The following is a 26,540-nucleotide window of genomic DNA, read 5'->3' as shown; positions in this document are numbered from 1 at the left end:
TGTTGTGTGGTAAAACACTCTCACAACAGAGGTGGTAATCTGTAAACAGAAAACTTCTCAAATTACAGCTTTGGTATTAACACTGGAAATTCTCTTGTCTCACATTCCTTCCTTTCATCTCCAAATCTTTGTGTTTCCTCCATCCTCTGTAGATGTAACTGCGAGTGCAAGCTTTGTACTCCATCTCGATTTGTTTCACTCTCATTTTCTTGCCATGCTTATATTGCCTTTCTGTCTTCGATAAGAGCAGAGGACATGTCCACCTGAAGAGAGGATGAGAGAAACACAGAGTTTTTAAGTTCAGATTCTGCTTCATGAAGGCCACATACATAATCATACATACATCGCACTTTCAATCAAAGCTTAGGAAAGTGAGACTGGAAAGAACAAGGACAAGGTTTCTCTGAGAGTGAGTGATGTGGTATCGCTGCATTGATGTGCATTGTGCTCGCAGTGAAGTGGAGAGAAATGCAAATTGATATTTCGGATCCGAGAAGCTGTATGAGTGTATCGCTGCAACATACTGTGTGTGTGGTGTGTGGTGTGTGGTGTGTGTGTGTGTGTGTGTGTGTGTGTGTGTGTGTGTGTGTGTGTGTGAGAAAGAGATGAAGCATGGGTGCAATGAGCCGTGAAGACGAAGGAGAGGAAGTTGGTGAGCGGAGAAGACGAATGCACAATGACGGTGGTCTTGAATTGTCTCCACCATCAGCACCTGTAATAGCTGAGGGAGATTTGTACTCCCACTCTAATGAAGTTGACAACATCAACGTCCAACTAAAAAGTCCAATAATGGTGAGTCAGTAGTCAGCTGTCATCTCGTAAATTATTTACAGATTTCTTTAAATCAGACTGAATGCCTTTAATGGCTGAAGAAGGGCATCTAAGGACTGACTCATACTCATTGTGCTGTGTGTGTGTGTGTGTGCACATCCACAGGTTTCCGCCTCCTCAGTGAAGCTGCTCAAACATAAAAAGGCTTTCAGACAGATGTGATTAATCTACCAGGAGATCTGCTGTATCAATTAATCAACCAGGAAATGATTGATAAGCGGCTTCAATCACAGCAGGAAAGAGACAAGAGATGCACTTCTTCTTCTTAGACATCCTGTGTGTGTGTGTGTGTGTGTGTGTGTGTGTGTGTGTGTGTGTGTGTGTGTGTGTGTGTGTGTGTGTGTGTGTGTGTGTGTGTGTGTGTGTCTGTGTGTATGCATGGGGTGAGAGACGAACACTGACATGGTTCATTAGCTTATGGTGAAAGACCCTGCTGTGGCAGCTCTCAACAGTTCAGTGTTCACATACTGTATGTGCATGTGGAAGGTTACCATTGTTTAGGAATGCATAACCATAGTGTGAGAGAGACGTGTGTGCGCGCGCACTCGATAACACTTGCGAAGAGAGGGGGCTGGTGAAGCTTGCCTTTCTGCCTAGTGAATGAATATTCATGCAGTTGATATATCAGAGTCTGCCAGAGAACGCAGGCTCCAGATCGCAGGAATACAAATAAGAACACTTGCCAAGTGTGTGCGTATATATGTGAGTGTGTGTGTGATCTGTGTGTGGGCGCAGAGGGAGATTATAGGCCCCGAAGTGCATGAGCAATTGGGAGGGTGTAAGATTGTGATATATGTGTGTATGTGTGTGTGTGTGTCAGAGAGAGGCGTAGCTGACATTTACTTAGCTCTTCTCCTCTAGGCTTTTTGTGCCCCACATTCAAAGGAGGGAGAGGAACACTCACTCTGGCTTTTTGAAACTTTTGCCTGCTGTCTTCACAACTCAGCCTCCGTCACTGCATTACATCCTGCTGTTTGTTCAAAGCACATGGATAAACATAAGCTCTATGTGTGACCGTACAGTAAAATAAGAGATGAAAGACAGTGAAACACCGCTGTTTATAAGAACGTTAAAAAAAGCAACCAGAGTAGGTGCTAGATATCAACCAGCTGTTCAGTCAGTGTTGCTAATAAAGATCATGTGCTTTACATTCACATTCTTTTCCAAGCGTGTCTTTAAACAATACTCAGACTTCCGTATGTGCATTGAAAGAATGATTGGTTGCTGTAAACTCAAAAAGACTGCAAAAAGATTCCCAAATGGAAGAGATGGGGGACAAAATCTACAGTCCTTATAAAATCAAGTGGGTGTCTTCAAAAGTTACAATTGTTTTAGTTCAAAATCCCTCCATCGCTGCTGAGCAAGAAAACACTGTCTGGGGTAACACAAAAAGGGAATTTTGTATTTAAAAGACTAACTTTGGGACTTCATTTGAGTTATTCAGACTGCCGAAGCCCTTGGGAGGCATTTTTGCACACAATGAGGACTGTGGATTTTGTCCCCCATTACTTCCATTGGAATCGCATTAGGAAGGGATCTCTTCACAGCCAGTATGGACAGGAGGAATGATTAGAGAGCAATAACTCTTTCATGTACATATGAGCATTTGTGGATTGTATTAAGATAGACTTGGGAAAAGTAATGTTTAAATCTGATTTAAGAGGTTAGATTGTGTTAGTTAGGGCTCAGTGTGGCAATATGGTACTTAAGTTTCTGTATAGCTGCAAAAGTAATACTTTTTTAGATAACTTACTTTTACAAATATAACCCCCCTTGTTTACTTCACAAAAGAAGCTAAACTTTTCTAAGATCCAGTTATCATTCATTCAAAGATAAGAAATGTGAGCAGTAAATTGTGCACCACAGGAATTTTGTTATTATTTGAAGAGACGATAGGTGATAATACTGACTTATTGTCCGGCCAAGTAAAGGGTACAAGGGTCCCTAAAGAAGACTTAGGAGTTTTATTTACAGGGAACTTGTTTTTAAAAGGTCTCTGCAAATACAGTTTCAACTAAGTGGTTGTCTGTAAACACAAAAAAACACTTGAACAAAGTAAGAAAACATAAAGGCAATAACAGCAGAAAAACAGACAACTGGAAAAAAGGAGAAGACAGCATTTTAACTCCACATGTAAAGAAAATTGCTGCTGATTAGTGTAATATAAATAAACTCCCCCAGGTTTTTCCTTTCCTGCAAAGCAAAAGGGAGAATGATGGCAAGTAAATGTCAGCAGTATACTCCACACACACACACACACACACACACACACACACACACACACACACACACACACACACACACACACACACACACACACACACACACACAGAAACCATGCAGGAGTGTGTGTATAAATAGACCAGAGGTAGGTGTCGGGGTCTGAAGGACAAGTGAAATTCTAATAGATGCCAAAGGACAAGCCTATGGAGACACCGAGCATCTATATTTGATTAGTGACTCATTACTTTTCTCTTCTCTTACTCAGTGCTATAGATCAGCACTTTCCTTACATGGGCAGCCCGGAGGAATCTATATGAACCTATTATATACAATTGTGTTTCAGAAACTTTTAATAGTGCTGGCTCTGTCCTCAGCACAAGGACATCTGTGAGCTGATGGATATCTGAGAAGTGCTTAGCCAAACCCTCTGGGTCCTGAGCAGAGGCAGTCATCACTCTAGCCTTACATCTGTTCATTTAAGAAAACTGCAAATGTGCAATAATTTAGTCTAAAGCGTGTTTTTTGTTTTTTTTGCTAAGGTTTGGCATTATTCAGACTTTATCAATTTACCGTCTACATGTCAATGTGATATAGATTGCCTCCATTGTAGATTTGTTCAATATGTTATTATGAGTGCTGCAACTAACAATTATTTTCATTATTGATTAATCTGTTCCTTTTTTTTCAAGTAATCAAGTAGTTGTTAATGTTCAGCTCAAAGTGATGTCTTCAAATTGCTTGTTTTGCCCTGACAACAGTTCAAAACTTCAAAGTGTTTACAATGACATAAACCAGAGAAAAGCAGCAAATCCTCATATTTGAGAGGCTGGAATCATCAGTGTGAAGGGAAGACCTGAAGAATAGTCATTGATCTAGGGTTGCAACAAATTATTATTTTCATTATCAATTAAGAGGATTAATCGATCAATCATTTGGTTGCTTGTTTGCTTGTTTTATCCAGTTTAAACCCAAAACATATTCTGTATACTATAATTTAAGACAAAGAAAGCAGCAAATCTTTATATTTGAGAAGCTGGAACCATGAAATGTTTGGCATTTTCGCTTAAAAATTATTGAACAACTGATTGTCAAAAGCAGCCAACTAGTTTTTATGTTGATCAACTAATCATTGGATTACATAATCAATGATCTACACTGATCAATAAACTATCTAATTCTAATATAATTAGAAGTATGTCCTGATTCTGTTGAATGAATAAGTCAGATAGAACTATCATTCTTGGTATTCGCTAAACAATCATGCCTGAAAGACAGAGGCTCAGCTGTGCAGTGGAAATGTTGATCTTGCAACTTGGTGACATTGCTTCATTTGTTTCTGCAGCCCCCCCTCCTCCCCCGATTCAGCTAATATGATGGCAGTCTGTAGTTTTCTAAAGGAGACTTGGAAGAGGAGACTCGTGGGAAGTCTTCTTTGCTCTGTAATGTAATAGGAATGTGTAATATTTATTCCGAATTATCATTTGTTTTCTTGCAGCAGTAGTAAAGGCGTGGGATTATGGGTTGTTGTTGGTAGCTGTTGGTAATAATAGACTTACCGGAGGTGGAGGATGAGAAAGTATCCAAACGCATTGTCTGTGCTGAGATCACAACACGAAAACACCACCTTCTCACAGTAACCTCATGTTCTAGCATGTATACCCCTAATCATTGCTGAAGTGTTGCTCTGCAGGACACCATTCATTGTTGAAATGGAGCTCCAGAAGTGAGCTCAGTTCAGCTCAGAGATCAGTTTGGGGAAAAAAGTGACAGTATAAATGAATTTCTCTTGTTGTCCAGACTTGTAAAACCAAATGTCAGTGCTTGTTGCAGTCAGTCATGGCTCCTTCTGGTTGTTATACACCTGATGTCACCATTACTTCTCTCAAGATGGAAGTCATGAATTGTTCTGCACAAATCAGCCGTGACAAAAGCATATAAATTAAGTGTGTGTGTGTGTGTGTGTGTGTGTGTGTGTGTGTGTGTGTGTGTGTGTGTGTGTGTGTGTGTGTGTGTGTGTGTGTGTGTGTGTGTGTGTGTGTGTGTGTGTGTGTGTGTGTGTGTGTGTGTGTGTGTGTGTGTGTGTGTGTGTGTGTGTGTGTGTATCAGACCTGAGGAGGAAACGTTTCTCTATTCATCCTTTTTCTCTCTCTCTTTTTTCTTCTCATTTTTCTCACCTGAGTGAACATCTAAAATGGTTTTATCACCTCTGCTATCTTCCTCTCACGTCCTCATTTCATTTTTTCCTTCCATCACTCTCTTTTCCCCTCACTGTGGTGTTTATGGCCCGTGCTGATTTATGCCAGTTGGAGTTATTCTAATTGCCACCCCTCCGTTCTGTGAGACAGGCATGCGACGTGTGGAGCACACAGGCCAAATGTAATAACTTTTTCTGTCTATCGGTCTGTGACACACACACACACACAAATATTGGGACATGCACACACAGCACAAGGCTGTTCCTCTTTAATACTGCTGCTTAGCACTCAGACCTATATAGATTATTACCCAAGAAATTACAGCGCTGTAGTGCTTAACGACTCACATTACATTTCATGGGTGCCGCATTTACACTGTGGCAGATCTGTTTGTAATGCGTAGTGTGTGTTGTTTGTATGCGTGTTAAAAAGAAGGCAGCAAGATGGAAGTCTGAATGTTATTTACTGCCATGCTGGAGACGTGTGAGCATCAGCGCCTCAGCACCTTTCCACTTAACATTTTGCACTATCCTCTTCCCACTTTGGCTGTATAAGTGGCAGCAGTTTTCTCACTGTTACCAGGTGAAACATAGAAGGAAAACAATGTTATTCGCACATATAAGCTGATGCATCGGTTAGATAGATATTATTGGCTGATTTTAGTTAATCACATGACTGTATTTGCGAATATGAAGTAACAAAAATTGCAGTTAAAATAAATACAAATATTTATGTTCAGCCTATATGTTTTTACCTCTATTTTTTTATTTTTTTTACTCAAATATCAATATCGGTATCATCACCAAATATCCTGTATCAGTCAAACTGTAATACAAGCAGCTCAAATCTCTGCACACTTCAGCTGTTATATGAATCATGTTCTGGTATCACAGAACCTTTGAAGTGATGCAGAGCCTCTTTTTATAAACTAAACATCAGTCTATTATTGAGTCGGTGTCCAGGCCGTAGACTCTGACAGGGTGCTCTTACTACGAGGGTTAGGCTATAGGAAGCTATGGATCAACCAGACGGCCTCCTTCTAATAGACTGTTTAGGTTTAATATGAGTTTTCACCTCCTTTAATGGACCCGGCTGTCGCAGGAAGGGCACGCGGTAAGATCTTTCTCCAAGTTGTGTGTATTGCGAGTGGAGAGGCAGACGGATGGCTCTGAGTCTGTTCACTGCCTGAATGTGAATCACATCCGTAATAGTTCCCCTCATTTTATGAGTAAAGAGGGGCGAGATCAGTCTCTGTTTGTGTGTCTGAGTGTTAGTGTACCTGTCCTGTGTGTGTGTGTGTGTGTGTGTGTGTGTGTGTGTGTGTGTGTGTGTGAGTGGTAGATTTTGAGCTGTTAGACGGTCACCTTTGCTGTAAAATCTGCTTTATTGGCAAGTGAATGAGCCAACAACCTGCGTTCTGTTGTCCTCAGGGGCAGGTCTTTGTGTTTTACCACAAGTTTGAGGGGACTTTGAATGAGGCGTCTGCTGAGGTGGGACAGATGTTCAGCCAATTGGAGGCTTTGGCAGCCGTAACCATGGTTACCAGATGTTCTTATACCGGTCCTACACCCCTCATTCTTTCACAGTCAGAGGGAGAAAAGAGCTGGCAGTATTTCATGTCGAGGTCTCTCTCTCTCGCTCTCTCTCTCTGAATGCTGAAGGCACTGAAGCATTTCCTGCCACTTTTAATGGACTTCTATTCAACTTTCCAGTCCTGATCCACTTTTATAGCTCAGCTTTTCACTTCTGAAATCCTCATTCACTTTACAGAAGTCATTTCTGTCCTCTTTACACTGTCAGCCACGCAGCACAGTGTCGGCCATTACATATACCTCTGAGACATGGCTGGTATTTGAATATGAATGTTGCTCAGAGTGGTTTATTTTTGAATGTTTCTTGAGCTTGTGTGTGTGTGTGTGTGTGTGTGTGTGTGTGTGTGTGTGTGTGTGTGTGTGTGTGTGTGTGTGTGTGTGTGTGTGTGTGTGTGTGTGTGTGTGTGTGTGTGTGTGTGTGTGTGTGTGTGTGTGTGTGTGTGTGTGTGTCGGCAGCTAAAGGAGATTTGAAGTTCACAGTAGCTCCTCCACCACCGTCATCCCGCCCCAGCCCTCCATCCCTGGGCCCATCTGTGCTCAGAGTGTTTGTTGTGGTTTTGGGTGAGATTTAAGGGCTGGGAGAGCAAAATAGTTTTGGGATGCCTCTGTAAAATCTGTGTGTTTGGGCGCAAGGGGGTGTTTTCAAGGCCACACAAACAGCTAGTGAGTCGCAATACTCAGTTTTACTTAAAACAAGTGAAACAGATCTGCAAATTGTTTTAGCCTACTATCATGAAAATAACACATGATTTAAGAAAATGTTTTTATTTATTGGTTTTAGCTCTTTATTCAGAGGTGACAATGCACATTATTGACCTGATATAAATGTGCCAGGGTTGGTTCAACAGGTAATTTGTACAAACTGGAAAAACAAATGAAAAGAAATAAGAAATTGGATAAAAATGGTCATGCTGATTGGTAAAGATGTCAAACCTTGACAATAAACAAAAGAACCCATTCATATAATTTGACAAAAAATAATATTAACTCCAGGTCCATTTTCTAGGTTTTTGCAGAGCTTTAACCACATCCGTCTTCATCAGCAGAAGGAAGGTTCTCAGTTTTACTGTAACTTTTAAAAAACAAATCTACAAATTGGTTTCTTGAAAAAAAACGTTAAGCTGAATAATGACCTTCTCACCACAAGGTATATTTAGTAGCTGATGATCTTCCCCAGCAGATGCTCAGTCATCATGGAATTATAAATGTTAAGATTTGCATTTTGCTCAGCACTTTAAGGACTTGTCATCTCTGTTGACTTAAAAGCTCAGCTCCAAAACTAGCTACTAAATGGACCTTGGGGTGAAGCTGTTTTGCTGTTTCCAAGGTCAAGACTTAACTTTCAATCTCAACCTTTTAAATGATTGTGTGCTTGTGTGTCCATGTGTACTTAACCCCAGCGTTGTTTGCCTGCATTTACATTCCTCTCAAGTACAAATGAAAGGGCTGCTATTTATGTTACAGTGACAACATTGTACCAACACACACACTCACCACCTACGTACTCGGCATCGCCTTGACACATACAAAGCTCAGGTGTGAGATAATGAAATTAGGACTCATGCTCTCCTCTGCCCTGTGGACAGACTGAGCTCTGCAATGTCATGCTGAGGAGAAACACACTACACTTCTGCAGTGAACACGTGTTTCTGTAGAGGACCAGCCCCCCCCCCTCTTTTAATTATCAATATAATTTATTTGTACTACAAATGATACCCTTCCTGTCTGTAGCATTAAGATTTTATTATTTATAGTCATTGCATACTATATTGGGATTAGAAAACTGCAAATATAATCTCCTCAGGGATCACTTTTGTGATTATTATTTAAAATGTGTGAATTGGAAAACAAAACAACAAAGACAAACGTTTTGAAGTGCTCTTTCTCCAGACTCCCTCTTCTCTAGTAGCCACAGCTTTCTCTCTTTCATTGCTTTGATGGTTCACTTTTCTCTGTCTTTAAACTGGAGGGACTGTCTCTCTTTCTCGCTCTCTCTCTTTAATGATGTGCTTGAGTGATGCTAATGACTAGTTCTTACACTCCTCCTCACACTCTCCCCCTCCATTCCCCTTTTTCTTCTTCCCTCCATCTGCCTGCTTGATCTGTCAGAGAGACTGCAGAAAGAGATTTTTCTACTCCGGTTATGAAACTCCCTCGGGGTGATTTCTAAAGGAAAACTCGGATGACTCTCCTCATTTCTGCCGGCCCGCCGACGTGATGGATGGAAGTGTTTAAGAGGCCCAACTATTTCTGTTGGACTGTCCATCTGAGTGGCTTACAGTTAGCGGTCAGGGGGTAGTGTTTGGGTAGATGATGCAAAGTGTGTAGGTGGCCATGTTGAGACAGGAAGGCATGTGTTTGTGTGTTTGAGTTTGTGTACTTATTGTATGTTCATACAAGCCTTTGTGCTTGCATGTGTGATGCAAGTGAAGTCTGGTGTGAAGGAGAGCCCAATGTGACGCTCTGCACAGCCATGACTGATTACACTCCACGGCCAACTCTCCTGTGTTGGGACTGGGAGTCACAATAGTTATTTTCTCCACTGCAAAAAATGTAGGTTCTTTGTACCAAGTTTTGAAATTAATATTATTAACAAGCAAACATTGGCTAGTTCCAGTTTCACAAAATGTTTTATATCATTTCAAATCGAATATCTCCTGGTTTTGGAATCAGTTTGTCAAAACCAGCAATTTACACACTATTCTTTCACTACTGTCTTACATTTTATGAACTAAACAATCATTTGATCCAGCTTAAAGGGAGTCGACAGATTAATTACAGTTATAGTTAATGACTTGCACTAGTTAATGTTTTTGAATTAACAGTGAATCAAGTGCCACATGTGTAATGTGACAAACACACAGATATTTATCACCAGATTCTGCCATTTTGGTGGAGACCAAAGCGCAGCTAAAAGGTGAGTGAATGTTTGGTGGTGGTAACGCATCAGTGCACCAACAAAGGCAGGAACGAAGGAGACTGCTAGCAAGCAAACGAACAATTTAAAATATATTTTTTTAAAAACAGCTTTTGCACATGTCTTATGAGAAAGGAAATGCACTCAACATGTTTGTTGAATGTAAACATTACTTTTGTTTGTTCACAAGAAAACTCCACAAGGCACCTTTAACCCTGCATTGTTGCAGATTATTAGAACTTTTCTCTCTCAAACAGGGCTTCATACTTCATACATTCTTTTTCTCCCCATGACCATATAAAATCTTAATCGCCTCTCCACCCCACTTTCATTTTCAGCACATTTTTACTTTCTCCACGGCTATGCATTGGCCCCCTGCTGCTTTGACCCCTCTCAGTGTCTCTTTCAGTTATTGTGGTTCTGCCCTCTCATCTTTTAGCTGTTCCTGCATTCCTCCTCCTTATGCCAACCACCAATTTCACCCCTCCCCCCGTATTACTATCCTTGATCCTTGCCATCTTGTCTTCATCCCTCTATCCCACAGTCTTCATCCCCATCCATCCCTGCTATCCTTCCCTCCTTTCATCCTCTAAGCTGGTGCAGATGCTGCAGCCAGGTGTTCGATGTGTCGATCTGGTTAGCCAGCAGGTTAGATAATCAGATAATGAAGATTTAACCTCCACTTCCCATTCTGTCAAGGCTGTCTGCTGTTCCCAAGCGAAGACACACATGCAGCCACACTCTCTCAAACTGACTGAGTGGTACATAAACGTGCATGTAGCTGGAAAAAGGTTTTGTGACCCCACTGCTTTGTGAAGGACTGACAGGCAGACAATTAAACTGTTCTGTAACTGGCACAGTATAACTCAAGCAGACAATAGTCTCTCCTGTTCTATTTATGACCTTTGAACTCAGTTTATGACTTCTGCGCTCTGCATGGTGACTGCAGGATGAAGGGATGTCTAGGTGATTGTCTTCATGCAAGAGAAAGGAGGGTGTCAGAAAGGGATGTAGAAAAACAGTGATTTTGGACTGAACATCACCATGGAAGCAGAGAAAGGGGACTTTGGGAAATGGAAAATTGTAAGTGTTTTGTGTTTCATTGCTGAAGATAGGGGAAGAGTGGTGGCGCTTGCAGAGGAAAGCTTTAATAACACTGACAAGATATAACAAGAGAGGAGTAGATGAGTTGTTTTCATGTGTAGAGAGGAAGCAGAGGAGGCAGGGTTATCTGAGTCCTTGAAAGTAATTTCCCAGAGCAGTGTGAGACATAGTTGGAGAGAGAAAGAGAGGGAGGTATAGATAGGAGAGAGCGCTAAATGGGGACAGCATATGAGCACTTGAGACATAGGGTTCATCTATGGGTCTCTGTCATTTGACCTCAAAGCATTATATTCAGTGTCAGGAAATTGCAAACGTTTTCTCTCCTGCAGTCCTGACTGACTCATTCTGTTTTCTTGATCCACTGCTTTGTAATTGCTGCATGTGTTTCTACAAGTGAAAAACCACATATGAAATATGAGCTGTATGAATCTGGGATGCTGCAGATCAGTGGCATGTCAGCAGAGTATTATCTGACATTTTGTACTTGGAACTTTTTGAACTTCGTGACCTTGGACTGGCTTGTCCGCCCTGTTTGGCACTGGGCCAGGGGGAGGGAGGCATTATTTGCTCTGAAATGGCAGTGAGAGCATGTGGAAAAAAGGTTTAGTTGCGTTATCCTTAGAGTAAAATAGATAGAGGTGAGGATACAGTTTCTCTGGCTCAGCTCTATCCCACAGCGGGGTGTGAGTGTGAGCTTGTGTGGGTTTGATTGGCGATGCACTTTTTCTTTCTTTATCTCTGTTTATCTGTGATTTATCTGCTTCAGCAAGGCAGAAAGGACAAGCAGGTTACTGCCACTGTATGCCACTTGCCAAATACACTGAGTGTGTGTGTGCATGTTTATAGATATACGTTTTTCTTCAGGCTTTTGAACGGTTACAGGACGTTACAATATTCTGTATCAATAATGTTCCAATGAGTTTTTATGGTCTATTTACATGATGGACACAGTCAAGGTCTTTTTAAACTTGCAGTTTTCAGTTGAGAGGTCTCTGGCTTCAGTAGCTCTCCCAGGATAATCGTTTTTAACCAGATTATTGGCTGTTGTAACACCTCTGTTCGCCTTAAATGATTAGTTGATCAATAGAAAATCATTCAGCAACTATTTTGATCAATAAATAATTTAAGTCATTAAATTCACAACAACATTCACTAGTTCCTGCCTGTGAACACCTCATCTATCCATTTGGATTAGTCTATAAAATGTTAAAACAAGCTCCCAGAGCCAAATTTGAAAATGTAATGTCATTTTAATAATTTGCAATTATATAAACAGATAAGAGCAGCGACTTCTCGTATTTGAGAAGCTGAGACCAGAGAAGGTTTGGCTTTTTTGTTTGTAAATGCATTAAACAACTATTTCAATGATCAAATTCGATTGATTAATGTTCTGTCACTTGTTGAAACGATTCATTGTCTCAGCACTGGTCGGCATCACATGAATTAATACCACTGCTTGAACATGGTCAAAAGCAAAAAACACACGTCAGAATGTATTTGGTTACACCCCTGATAGTGTTTTTGACCAAACACATTTTTATCTGCAGCCATCTAATTCTCCCTCTGCTCCCTTTTATAAGGCTGCCGCTGACTTTGCCAAGGCCCACCTGACTGAGGCTCTCCGCCAGCAGCTGCTGGCCTACGAACAGGAGAAAGAGCGAGACAGAGAGAAAGAGAAAGATGAAAAAAAGGAGAGGGGCGGCCTGTCCTATCCTTCCATCCTGGAGCAGCAGATCCTGACTTTGGACAGAGAAATGCTGGACAAGCTCTCTGCTACTTACAATGAAGCAGGTGTGTGTATTTGTTTGTTATGCACCACAATAGCCTGGAAGAATCCCCCCCAAACTGTAAAAACATGTACACATAACTATATATATATGATATATTGAAGTGTAATCATGCGAAAATGTATGCATGTTCTTCCATGTGTGACAATTTGAGGATATTTTTTTCAGCAGTGGTTTTGGCTGTTTAGATGCTACAGTTCATTGATTAGAAATTATCTGAATATGTGCATACAGTATATCGGCTTGATTGTGTGGCCACAATAGAGGGCAGAGGCTACAAACGGATGGATTTTACCCATGGGTGTTGCTCATTTCTGGGGACAAGAACGCACCAGTTAGTGCAGGCCCTATAATTTTTGCACGCAAACTATTATTTTCTACTCCACTGTTTCACTTGACTGTTGTTCAATAGTGACTGTCAGCAGCCCTAGGCCTTGCTTATTCAGCTGTTTAAATACAAGCTGATCTTCACAAGGCTTGTAGTAATTATCTCTGGAGGGAGGCAGGGAAGGAGGGGTGACGCAAGAGAGAGAGTGATGGATGGAAAGAGGTAGGAGAAGGGTCAGAGGGAAGGATGTATGTGTGGATGGAGGGCATTTTGCTGGTAAGAGCTATACGGTAGAAAGGGACGAGAGACCTGTGCGACAGGCAAAATTAAGGAAGAACAATAAAAGAGAAACACTGAGATAAAGGGTATGGAAAAACAAGGAAAGGGACAAACAGAAAGCGGGACATTGAAGGGGTCAGGAGAGTGAGAATATGGATACGAAGACCGACCAAAGCAAACCCTGGGGGAGAGGAGGAAGAGAACAAAAAGGCCCGCAGCAGAATCATACAGTGCAATGTACTGTAGAGACATATGGGTTTCATTCATAAACATATTCTAGATTCTATCACAGCCTTGTTTTTAAGGTAAAATAAGTGTATAATAGGTTTGTAGACATCAGAGAGGCAGTAACAGTAAGGAAGAGGTGCAGCAGAGTAATGAGTTTCATGTGGTTTTCGTCCACCTCTATTAATTTAACATGCATACTAAAGGGAGACAATGCAGGAGCATAGGAAATTAGAGGAAGCCAATACCATATGTTAACTCTGATGATTATGAATTATTAGGGGCTTTTTTCTTAGGCAGCAACATGATTGGCTTATTGAACGAGCAGGGGAGGGGGTTGAAGTACAGATTATAACATTATTACATGGCCTAACTGTAGTGACGGGCTGCAACCTCAAGAATTCAGCGTTCCTGTGGGAAGGTCACTTTTCCTTCCGGTGTTGCTGATTAAACTAACTCTCTCAGCTGAGTGAGAAGCAGAGTAAAGAATGGGGGAAATGGCGACACAGGGAAAAGGTTTTGGTTTGCGGAGTAACTACTGATGGAGATATATATAGCGCTGTCATTCTGTTAAGGGAAATTCTGGTTTCAAACAAGTTTTGACCATCATACCTGCAGATAATAATGACATTATTATTGTTATGTATGGGGCAAGAAAAACAAGTGATCAGACAATCATACAGATTTTAAACAAACCTCCAGGTAAACTGAATGTATTTGTAAGAGAAAACTAAGGTGAAGGGTGAAATGATTACCCAAATTGTTCATTGTAAACATCCTTCACAGTTTATAGGCTGACCTCCTAGTTTGTGGTTGGCCCACCATACCTTTAGTATGTTGACTTTTCAGGTGCGCGCACTTTAAGTATTTCTTGTCTACCTTTTGTCAGAGAGTTTAGAGTACAGAGCTGACATGAAATGAGGGGAGAGACACACTGATGATGCAACAAAGGGCACTGGTTGGATTCAAAGATTTTGCGGTTCATGTTCAATGCCCTCACCACCAGGGGCCCCACTTAAAGTTTAAAATGTAAGTTTTGAAATAAAGAGGGTTAGATAATCTATATAAATGATAATCTGATCATCTGACTGCTTGTGTTTCTTTCCCCATCGGACTTTGCTGAGATCTGGGAGCACGGTGACAACAATTACTTCAGTGAGTTCATTGTTATCATAGCCAGCATAGATACGATGGCCAAAGCTTCGAAAAATAAGTTGTAATGCACAGGAATTCTCCTTAAGAAAAGAGAGAAGGGGAAAGAGAATGTGGCAGCTTACAATTAGATTATAAGTCTGAACTGCCTAAATGAAAACCTGCACAGACAGCTGACATGTGACTCGCATATAAGTTGGTGAGGGGGTCGTTGGTATGAAAGGGCCATTGAGAAGGCCTCACATCCTCCAGAGAGCGATGGGTCATATGATACGCTCATTGCTAGAGAGAAGAATTAAAATCTCCAGCGCCCAGTCTGGAGGCGACAGCTGATTATTACCTCACAGAAAAGGTTGATGTGCTGCACCTGTATTACCTATTGTTACACTCACCTGCTCTCGACCTCTTCATCCTCTTTTATCCTCATCCTCCTCTCTCCTTCGCTGCTTCCTCAGCTGCAGATAAAGCATCGGCTTTCTGATCCATGTTGCTCTCCAAAACGGCCCACAAGTAAATCTCCCCTCCTGATCCCTCTGCCTACTTCTGTTCTTAAGCTACGTGACCTGTTGCATCCAGGCTCCAAAGATCTGTTCAAATCTTTTTCTTATCCCTCTATATTTCTATCATCCTTTATATGGACAGCCCAGCGAGACACTGAGGCTATAGATAAACTTACAGTCAAGCTCCATTACAATGAAAAAGCTCCTGTGGTGTCTAGTCCAAGCATCGGACATTCAGGGATATTGAATATGTTGCAGTATTTGTCAGCGTCTTGGGGGGGCACATCTGCTGATCAGGTAATTGTTGTGAATTCATGTCCCTGTATCAGATTCAACAATCGCATCATTTAGGGGACACAGCTCTCACTTTCTGTAGCAATCGGAGGCCTAATTTAAGCTGGCAGGGAAGGAAGAGAGAGAGAGAGAGAGGGAAAATAGAGAGATACACTCTCAATTCAGCTCCCAGTCCCCAGGACAACAGCGTATCAGATTTATCCCCCTGTTCGTTCATCCCTCTGTTGTTTATCAGTGAGCAAAAGCGGGTTGAGAGAAAGATAAGGGAGATGGGACTTTGATGGAATGGCCAGGGGCTTAGAGTCTATTATGGAAACAGTCTCCTTAATGCGGTGTGGTATTCTGTTAGCACTAACCTTCATGTAGCTGTGTGACATGTCTTTCAGCAAGCGCCTGCACCCACGCAAGCACACAAAAGTTTTGCATCCGTCCAATAATCAGTAGTTATTGTTGCAAACAGCAATGTAGAGACTATCCTCTTTGTCATCTTACAAATCAAAGGTTAAGATTAGGGCTTTTTTTTAATTAGGTTGTGGAAATATGTGCAGAAATATTTTGGGGGAAAACATTTTATGCACCATCTTCTAAGAGCAAAATATACCTCTAGAAATAAAAAAAGTACTTTTACAAAGCAGGAGAGAAACATACTGTACACTGTATTTATTCACTGCATTATGAAGTGCTGTGTTTTATAGACAGGTGACATAAAACAGGGAGCGTCATCTCAACACACACAGCAACACAAACACACTTGGCATCATTTCAATATCAAACTGGCAAAAGGCTGAACTGCCAGACAGCAGAACATTTTAGAAATCAAATACTTGCTAGAAGGACGGAAATATTTCTGCCTCAGTAATGCAACAGAAAGTGTTCGTATTACCGGTGCCTGTGACTATTGATATGTATTTTAAGAAAAAGGTATCAATATACAGTATATTGCTATAATAACCTCCCTAGTTAGGAATGTTCATCAGGCTTTCCTGAACTGCCAGAGACGATTTCTAAATGTTCTCACCTGTTTTCTTTAGCTTTCATGATTTCATGCTCTTCAGAGTGAAGCTCCGTTTTGTTTTTGCTTTTCTAAGCTTTGCATTCATTTGCTGTTCAATCATTTTTAGCTGAAAGTTTATGTCATTGTTCTTTTATTGCTGTGAGTCATTTTTTCTGCTCCAACTCCAGTGATTTGTTTGGATTGTTGTTTTTGTCTGATTACTTTCAAAAGCACTTTAGATTCCATTCCCCTTTAGGTAAATGTTTGTTCTCACCAAGTATGTTTGCAGCAGTTTGTTCAAACTCTTCAGAGTTTCACTTTGTTTGTTGCTCAGAGTCAACGGCATTTTAACTGTGGAGGCAACAAATGATGACGCCCACACTGGGCTAGCAGCCCCAGTTATGTACACAAACTGGTATCAAACTTTTTCTTTTCATTTTTGAATGTTATCGCACGGAATTCTTTTTGACTTTAATTTTTTATTGCCATAGTAACTAGTTCTGCACTGAGTGACCCCTTTCCACTCTGTGTGTCAAACTCCAAGCTTCTCATTTAGATGGTGACAGGTCAATAATTGATCTGATTCATTTGACAGTAATGCACAGATCTGAATACATCCCTTTTGGCACACTGACTCTACCAAGTAATTTCTTTCATAATTAGACAAAACACAATTTTATGGAGACATAAGCTACTGTTTTTTAACCCAAAGTTCACTGCTCGCTGTCAGTGTGGATATCATTAATTGAAACTGCTTGCTGTTGTTTATTTGTACTTGTTGCTCTGTGGTTGACTCGCTCACAACACTGTGTGTTAAAGAATAGCATCCGATGAGGCGTTTTTGACAGCTGGTGTACCCAGCTGTCAAATAAATAAAGGATGTTTAGGTGTACAATAAAGGATCAAAAAATCATCATCATCATCATCGCAGTGGTTTTTGGCAGCTGGCTTTCAAATGCCTGAGTTTCCTGAACTCACCAAGGAGACTTTTTAAAGCCGCTTTTGTTCACTACATGACTGCAGGCCCATTAGATAGCTAAGATGGAGAGTTTTCATTATGATGAATTATCTGTCATCTCAAGCAGGGTGTCAAGGCGTTGCAAGTTTGATGTTGGATTTAAAAGTGCTCTGACTGTCTGACCTCCAAATGAAAAACTCAAGATTTTTGTGTGTAAAGACTCCGGGCACGAAGCTTCTTTTTTATTTCTGCACCCACTTGGTTGTGTGAAGAGGAAATGATATTGGGAGATTGATTATCTTAAAGGAGAACTCCGACTTACAGGTCTTGAGGAGTACTACTGAATGTGTGAAAAAAGTTGTAAAGCCTTTTGTGGCTCCAGTGGAAGTCTGATAAAGCGTTGGAGGGAGTTGAAGACTACAAGTTTGAAAATGAAACTTGTGGGGGTGTGGAGTTTGGAAGAAGTGAACTTACCAGACCTCTGTTGCTGACTCCTCATCTCTGCTTGAGGCTACATTAGCCACTACTAGCATAACACACGCTGAGACTAAACTGGTAGTGGTCAAGTTGCATTGTGGGTAATGTAGGCACCAGGTTTTGACAAAGAAGAAGAACAGGTGGAATAAAACAGACAATATCTCTGTGGGACTCACAAATTGATGCAACAGAACCAATGTTATAGGAGTGCAATGCTAAATTGGTGTAGCACTCTTTTAAAATACTTCCTGACTACAAGGTTGACTTTGTCAATGTTGCCATAACCACCTTGCATGATTAGAAGACATCCGTAAGCCTGTCAAATCATATGCTTTGCCCAGATGTGACCTGAATGTCACTGTAGTTTAGGATGAACAATTACCTTTTATTTTGCATCATAAAAATTATAAAGAGAACAAAAAGCCCTCTGGAGAAATGATTGAATGGTTCAAATGTACACAGGAGCCCAGAGTAAAATCTCACATAGGGCTCTAAGAAGGCTGAGGCTGGCCCAGTGGCAGCTGGTTCTTTAGAATAGAAAGTAATGAATGGAGTAAAAACTATACATTATACAACGTGACATAGTATTCAAATCCAGAGCGTTGCACAGACCTGATAAAGCAGTTCAAAATGCTTTATGCAGAGCAAAATGCTAAAAATAGCACCGCTATAAATGTTAACAGTGCAAGTCCAAGGAGGGCAGGTAAGATAGCGTTGGCAGCTCATATGGGAGGAAAAAATGTGCTCTTGTGGGTGGACTAATGGGCAGGTAGAGTTTTTTCAGAAAGGCTCTGAAGGAGACAATGAGCCGGGGTGAGAAGCAGGGTAGCAGTCCTGCCCTCACAAGTTTCATCTAAATGCCAAGCAGCTTAGTTAAGAACATAAATCCATGGGATGTCTTCTGGTGCTGTATGGACACTTACACTCTCCAGACTTATAGAGAGCACAAACACAGAGTCTTTGCTAGCTCTGAGAGAGTGAATTGGTGCAATGATACAAATTGGAGTGGGAGACTAACTGGGGCTGAGATGTTAATCTTATTGGAGCGTTGAAGGTGTGCCCGGCCAAGCTAAGCCAATAATTAGCATGAGCGCAGGGTGCATGCGGGCCATGGTGCCATTTTAATAGGGAATGCTGAACGTGAGCTTGGCATGGCTGGGCTAATTGGGGAAGGGTGTGCTAGCAAGGCACCTCAGTCCATTATCTCTATCGCCATGGGAACTAGATAAGGATAATTAGCTGGACAGCATGGCACAGTGCAGCGGCAGCTATAGGCACGAGCAGCAGGATTAGGGATGCTTACAATCATGAAACTAATAGAAATGGATTTTTCACAAACTGTGTAAAAGATTTAGTAAGTCATTTACAATTAAGTGGCATCAATATTCACTTCATTCATCTCAGCCTCGCTTCCAGCTAGTGCTGTTTCTCATAGTTATTTTCTCTCTGCTTCTTTTTTTTTTGCCCAATTTTCTGTTTATCACTTTGTTTTTTTCTGACCCAAAGCTATAAATGGAAATAATAAAATCATTGTCCTGCTGAGAAGTAATCGCTTTTCTCTTCCTTTCACTCCCCTTCTCCAAGCTCTCCACCCCTCCTCAACTCTTACTCTTCATTTGATCTGCTGCCTGTGTTCTCATTCCTCACACACTGGCTGCATCTTGTGTAGGACAGAGTAACTGTGAACTGAATGGAAGAACCCTTCATGGCGGTGATAGATTTATTTCATTCAGCTCAACGTAAACTTCAAGTCAAGTCGTCAAGTGGGTCAACATCACACCAAGATGTAGAACTTTAAAGGGGAGTCTCAGAAGTTAGTAGGTCATCTACATTCTTACGGTGGCATTTAAATCAGCGTTGTTTTAGTCTTTACTCTACCTCCTGGGGCATTTTATACACTAGAATCCTGAGAATGTCTCCACTGTATGTCCCATTTTCCCATCTCTCTCTCTCTCTCTCTCTCTCTCTCTCTCTCTCTCTCTCTCTCTCTCTCTCTCTCTGCCCCCCCCCCCCCCCCTTCTCTCTCTCTGTCCGGGTGGTCCAGACCAGTAGGACCCCCCTACTTTCTCCTCTTTTTTCTCTCTCTCTCCTCTGTTCCCTACTCTCTCTAGTTTTGTCTTTTCTCTGTGTGAGCAGATGGCCAAACAGGCAGATCTGTTCTTTCTCTACAGGATTTTGGATCTCACACAATAGGCCTCAGATTCTGAGTCCAGACTCTGTTCTGCCTGTCTGGGAAGCTAAACAAAGAGAGGAAGGGGGAGAAGAAATGAGAGCGTTTTGCAGAGTGGTACAAGGAAGAGAAGTTACTTCAAAGAGTTTTTGCAGTGTTTGCACATGGCTTCATGTGTTTCACTTTGGTGCAGGGGGAATTGTACTGAGCGTGTGCATCGTGACAAATAGTGTTTTTCTCCTTCGTTTACTGACATTTTTAATTAACGTTGCTATGATTTAGGGTTGGGATGATATAAACTGTGAGCTGATACGAATGGGTCAGCCGTCACATATTTTTTAAGCAGGTTTTATGACCACGTTGGATTATTTTAGCCACGTTAGCATCGTGGCCTTATGGATGGCAGTGTCGGTCTGTCAGTTGGTCCAGACTGAAATATCTCAACAGCTATTTATTGCTCTGAAATTTTGTACAGACCCCTGACCTTTCCTGTAGCGCCACCATGAGGTTGACATTTGATGTTTTGAGTGAAATGGCTGGACTATGAAACTATTGGATGAGCTGCCATGAAATGTGGTACATGTCCACCTTCAGGATGAACTGTAATAACTTTGGTGATCCTTTGACTGTTCATCTAGAGTCATCATCCAGTTAAAAGTTGAATTGTCCACTACTTTAGTTTATGACCAGATACCTGTAAAACTGTCCAACATCAGCTGTACTCTGCCTTTAGAGCTAATTAGCAAATATTAGCATCCTAACACGCTAAAAGGTGGTGCACATGGCAAATGGTATACCTGCTAAACATCAGCATATGAGCATAGCTCAAAGCCCCTCTGTGCCCAAGCACAAGCCTTGTGGTGCTGCTAGCCCGGCTGTAGGACAGTCCTAGTCTTGTTGTTGATTTGCTGGATTATCCCAAAACAGACAATCTTGTCTGGTTATTTTATCCATAAATAGTTTCTTATTTATTAGTTACTTATATTACAATACATATTGATAGAAATTACATATCGAGGATTTTATCCACATAGCTCATCTACTTCTTTCTCCCCCACCCTTCTCCTGCTCCATCTCTTTCTCTGGTCCCCTGCTGTCCCCACCTCTCCTCCATCTGTTGCAGGTACTACATGTCTGGTGGCCCTCCTGTCTGATAAGGAGTTGACGGTGGCCAACGTCGGAGACTCGCGTGGAGTTCTTTGCGACAAAGACGGCAACGCCATTCCTCTATCGCATGACCACAAACCTTACCAGCTCAAAGAACGCAAGAGGATCAAGAAGGCTGGTGAGAAAACAGCTGCAGTCCAGACCAACAGACCTTACTCAACTGATTCTGAGCAGCACAACTTTAGTTCAAACTTTCAGCAACATCAAAACTCAGATTGTTGTCATGAAAGCATTAAATAAGTCTTCTTATGATCAAAGCTAAGCACCGTTATCCTTTTTTTCACATCTTGTGTGTCTGTCCTCAGGCTGACATCAAACCCGAGTAACTGATAACACAGTCTGCTTCTAAAGCAGCACGTTATCAAAGGCAGCCAGACACTGCACAGTGTTTAAGGTGTATTTGTAGGCATAATTCGCCCTCCTACCATATCTGCATACTCTGTGTGCTGAAGAGAGTTTGATAGCAGGTTGCCAGATTAGTCATTCACTGTGGTCACTGTCAGGATAGCCCACCATCTCCATCTAATGGTCCAATTGGGTACTGAACAAAAAAACCTGACACATTTAGTTCGCATTATGTTGCTGTTAACTTATTCTTGTAACATGCTGTTAATTATGATATTGCAGATGCTTCCCCACTGTTTTTAGTGACCTTCAGTGAGAGGAGCCACCTGATGTTTTAATCATAAATTGTCACATACAGGAACCGCTTGTATACTAATAACTGCTTATACAGTAGCCCTCTCTCATGGGGTGACATTATGTCGTTACAGTGGTGTTTGTCTGTCTCTCTGTGACACATTCCTGTAAACAGACACTCAAGAACAGTTAATGATAGAAACTTTATTCCTGCACCACAGGCTCCACAGGTAGAGCTGATGTTCTGATTAGATTTCAGGGCACCTTGCTGCATAAATTTACATATTAATGAAAATCTGATTTTCCAACTGTTGTGATTCCTCAATGCTAAATTGAGTGCTGTCTATGCACTGAAAAAAGATTCCAAAGAAAGTTTCACGCATGAAGTGTGTCTTCAAGCATCAAACTCGCTGTATGAAACAATAACATCTTGATATTAAAGCCACAGACTGCACAACCATTTTAAAAAGAGTCACATCACAAAACACTTTTTAACATCAATAATTGGTTTAGAAAATCCCCCAAATTATACCAACAATGTATCGTAAGAAGCACAGAATACAGTGAATGTTTTTAAGGAAAGGTTTTACTTGAAATATTAAATATGAAATGAAATATAATCTACTTAGTATTTACTTAATAATAATTAATTATATTGTTCTTGTATCTTTTTTCATTTGTAGACTTTTACATTTTCTGTAAGATTAGTTTTAAGATTATTTCCTGATGGGAGGAAGATCCCACATGGGATTCTTTTGTTAAAATATAAATAACATATTTTGCATTTCCTGACCAGTATTTTCTATATCCATTTTTCTATTGTATTCTGTGGATCTTAAAATATATTCTTGGTCGGATTAGAATTTTTTTTAATCAATCATTAATGGTATAATTGTTCCAAATGTCAGTTAATTGCCTAAGAGTTAGTTTACTTGGAGTGATTGCAGTCTGTCAGTCAAAAATGATGATGTTGTTGTTCATATTGTTAGCTTGATGCCTGACGAAGGCCTTTTTACTGAAATGACTTGGTGCTGACTGTGTACGGGAATGAAAACTAACTAATGAAATACATCCATTTCAAATAAATACAATCCATTGGTTATGTGATGACAAATAAATACAGTCTCATGACGTGAGGGCAGAAATCTTTGCTAATTAATGGATTTATTATCTTAACTAATGCCCTCAGCAGCTAACTAACTCCTTAGGTTAACACCTCATAGTGCTTAAGAGAGACATTAGGTGACGTCTGATGTCCCTCTTGTTTCTAATTAACGCTTTCCCAACAATGACATCAAATCAGCTCACTAAAGAGACAGGAGCTGCTAAAGTAGCTACTATTAAGCACACAGAGGTCATGTCTTCTGCTTTTTCTGGGAAATTTGGGGATTTTAGCAGTTTATAATAGAAAGTTACACATAGTGGGATTATTTATAGCCTGAACTTTTAACCACAGTGTTTTTAAAATGCTGGCTACGGTCTTGCTCACTTGGAACTAGGGAGGCATCCTGACCTAGTATGGAAGTCTTTATTTTATCCAGTCATTTCAGTACAATTCCCTGCTTGCAAATCTGTTGAAGCCATAGAGGACACACAGCTGTACTTGCAGGATGTGACATGAATTGAAATGTATCCAACAGAAACAAGTCATTCCATGAGCACTGAGTGAAAACATGTCAGTGGCACTGATCCATATTATTATTAGCACTTTGATGTGAAGTGCAGCAGTGGAAGAGACTAATTGGTATTCTGCCAGTTGGTTCAGAGGAATAAAAAATATTTTTTATCTTCAGTTTAATGGCAGTAACATGGAAAACATCTGTTTCTCTACTTTTCCTCTCACCTTCCTCCTTTTTTGCTCTGTTCTTCTGCCCCCCCCCCCCCCCCCCACCACCTTTTTATATTTCACTTCCCACTCCTTGTTTTTATAATTTTCCAACCATTTCTCTTCTGTCTTCCTCCTCAGGTGGGTTCATCAGCTTCAATGGCTCGTGGCGTGTCCAGGGCATCTTGGCCATGTCCCGTTCTCTGGGCGATTACCCCCTGAAGAACCTCAACGTGGTCATTCCCGATCCAGACATCATGTCGTTCGACCTGAACAAGCTGCAGCCGGAGTTCATGATCCTGGCGTCGGACGGCCTGTGGGACACCTTCAGCAACGAGGAGGCGGTGCGCTTCATCAGGGAACGACTGGACGAGCCTCATTTTGGCGCCAAGAGCATCGTCCTCCAGTCCTTCTATCGTGGTTGCCCTGACAACATCACCGTCATGGTGGTCAAGTTTAAAGGCAAGGCCAGCGAGCAGTAGGCCGTCCGTTTACCACACACAGTATATATATTATGTTTGAATATCAGTAAGAATAAAATAGGCTTAAGATGAAAGATTTAAAAAACCGAGCCCGCAACTTTTTTGAGCGAGAACAATTTCTATCACAGATATTTACAGAAGTTAGCCCTTCAACGCATCGAAAACCACCCATCATCCCCTCTCCTTTTACTTTTACTGCTGAAAAAGTGACACTTGTAAGAACATGTCTTTCATTTAGGCTTAGCCATATCGTTCAGACATCGTAACGTGAGCTGGGTCACTGTTATGCAAATAAACACATTTAGCTCTGTGCAGCTGTGGGTGCGCCCTTGAGTCTGCGCGCGTGCGTGTGTGTGTGTGTGTGTGTTTGTTTGAGAGGAGACACAGTGATAGATGTCTGTCTTTGTGTGATAAACTTTCACACAAATGTCACATTAACAGCAATTCTTTGTCTAGCCGATAATGAGAAATTTAAAGTATACAAGATAGCATGGAGTTTACCTTCAATTATTTTAAGCCTGATGTCTTTCACTCAATGTCTATGTGACCACTAATGTTTATGTTTTTAGTTTCCTAACTCTGTGTTTCCACATCACTTAATTGTATTGACGTCTACGAAGTGTCTGCACTGAAGAGTCGTTTAACGCGTTGGCAGGTTATTTTTTCCTGGATCAAATACACGTCACTGGTGCAAATCCTCAATACGAATTTATTCCCTTTATACATGAACAACACAAATGATGATATGCATATGCTTGTTTGAAAATCACCATTCATATTGTACAGCAAGAGAAGCTATTACAATGTCATATCACACTTGCTGAACGTGGGGATTCTTAATGTAAGAATGAATGATGTGTTTTGTCTTGAGTTGCCCCATTTTGTACGTTTTAGCTGTTGAATGATTGCTGTTCGTTTCTGTGCTGATAAAGTCTCATTTGTGATGCGATTGTTGATACATTTTAAGACTTTTTAAAGCTGAGACTCTAGTTTGATTTGTCCTGTCACTCTGTTCAGCCCCAACTTATCAGAATCCACATGTCTACTGATAATGTAATAACTGTGTGGATAATGCAGCAGGTTGTCAAAGTAACCAACCTCACTTTAAATGGGTTTAAAATTAACTTTTAAAAGCAGTACCTCTTCAGATAGTGTGGTGATGATGTGGTCTTACTGCTAATTATTAATTCATACGATTTGTCAACTGTCATCTGATTATACAATAACATTGACTGTTAAACGTGTAATAATTGACTTATCACATGTAATAGTTGAAATAATAACTGGCAGTTAATTAATAATGTAAGATTTTCAACCCTTTTAATTGGCGTATTTTTTACATGTTGACATGCTCTTCCTTTATCTGACTTGTCTTAAATATAATGAAATTGAAAACTTGCTGTTAATGCCTTTGCCATCTTAAGAGAAAAGTCCTCATCGTGATCCAGATATCCTATTGTTCAACCTCCATTTCCCTGAACTGTAACTCAAAATGTAAACAAGCCTTTGAATGAAATGCGTCATTGTTGCCTTATTTTTTTAACTGTTCATTTCCTGTTATGAAGTCTGCTGCCCAAACTACTTCTCGGGTTTTTAATGTAACGCAGTCGATCATACCATGCACACTGCACGACCTCAGTGTCATACCTTGATAACTCACATGTAGAATAGCATTGTTGAAAGAGTGTCTCCGCGAGACATGACATTGTTAGATGAATGTACATACTGTCCTGATGTTAGTATCACCCCTCCACTGTTTATACAGCAATGAAGAACGCAATGCGCCTGTTACTGGATTGTTTAACTGCAGAGATATATACCAGATATAAAACAGTTTGTGCTTTTTCAGTTCACATTCTTCCTTGATAATGTACGTTACAGAATGTTTATGTGGCATTTGTACTTGTTTTTGTTGACTTTAATAGACTGTAAAAAAAAATTTTAAAAAAGAATTCAGAAATTTTAAAATGGAAATTAAAAGGTAACATTAAAATGAGAAATGATCACATAATTTTCTGTGGTTTGTGTGTGTTTTTCTTTAAGAAAGTAAACATAAAAAGTAACTTATGCAGATATAGTATTGAGACAACTACAGAGACATGAAAAAAGAAAGAAATTCCTTACAGATATTAACATAAAACAGCCATACCTTACATACTTACATAGTCTATCTCCTAGGGACTCTAAATAAAAAATAACACTTCTATTATAGTTGGTTAAATCCATATCATACAAGAGTCACTCTAAACAAAAATAATGAACTTTTATATGGCCATTAAATATCACGGGGGCTTGTTCTTTGACCATAAAGTTCTCTGCCATGGTTTATTTCTCTTGCGCAAAGAGAGAAAATCATCACTTAAAATCGGACAGTGATCCTTCAGTTTTGAAAAGCCACCTG

General features: G+C 40.6%; 1 protein-coding gene across 2 annotated transcripts in view; it reads left to right on the top strand.

Moving 5' to 3' along the window:
* The window catches only part of ppm1lb (protein phosphatase, Mg2+/Mn2+ dependent, 1Lb), a 41,454-nt gene extending 15,324 nt beyond the window's left edge, over positions 1 to 26,130 (top strand). For both annotated transcript variants that reach the window (XM_070905367.1, XM_070905366.1), the window contains exons 2-4: positions 12,443 to 12,653; positions 21,150 to 21,311; positions 23,799 to 26,130. In XM_070905367.1, the coding sequence (XP_070761468.1) occupies positions 12,443 to 12,653; positions 21,150 to 21,311; positions 23,799 to 24,139 (714 nt within the window). In that variant the 3' untranslated portion in view covers positions 24,140 to 26,130. The remainder of the gene's footprint in view (positions 1 to 12,442; positions 12,654 to 21,149; positions 21,312 to 23,798) is intronic.
* The last annotated feature ends 410 nt before the right edge of the window (positions 26,131 to 26,540 follow it).

Source organism: Enoplosus armatus, chromosome 5 (genome assembly GCF_043641665.1).
Source record: "Enoplosus armatus isolate fEnoArm2 chromosome 5, fEnoArm2.hap1, whole genome shotgun sequence".
Lineage (NCBI taxonomy): Eukaryota > Metazoa > Chordata > Actinopteri > Centrarchiformes > Enoplosidae > Enoplosus > Enoplosus armatus.
This window is presented reverse-complemented; position numbering and strand designations above follow the sequence as displayed.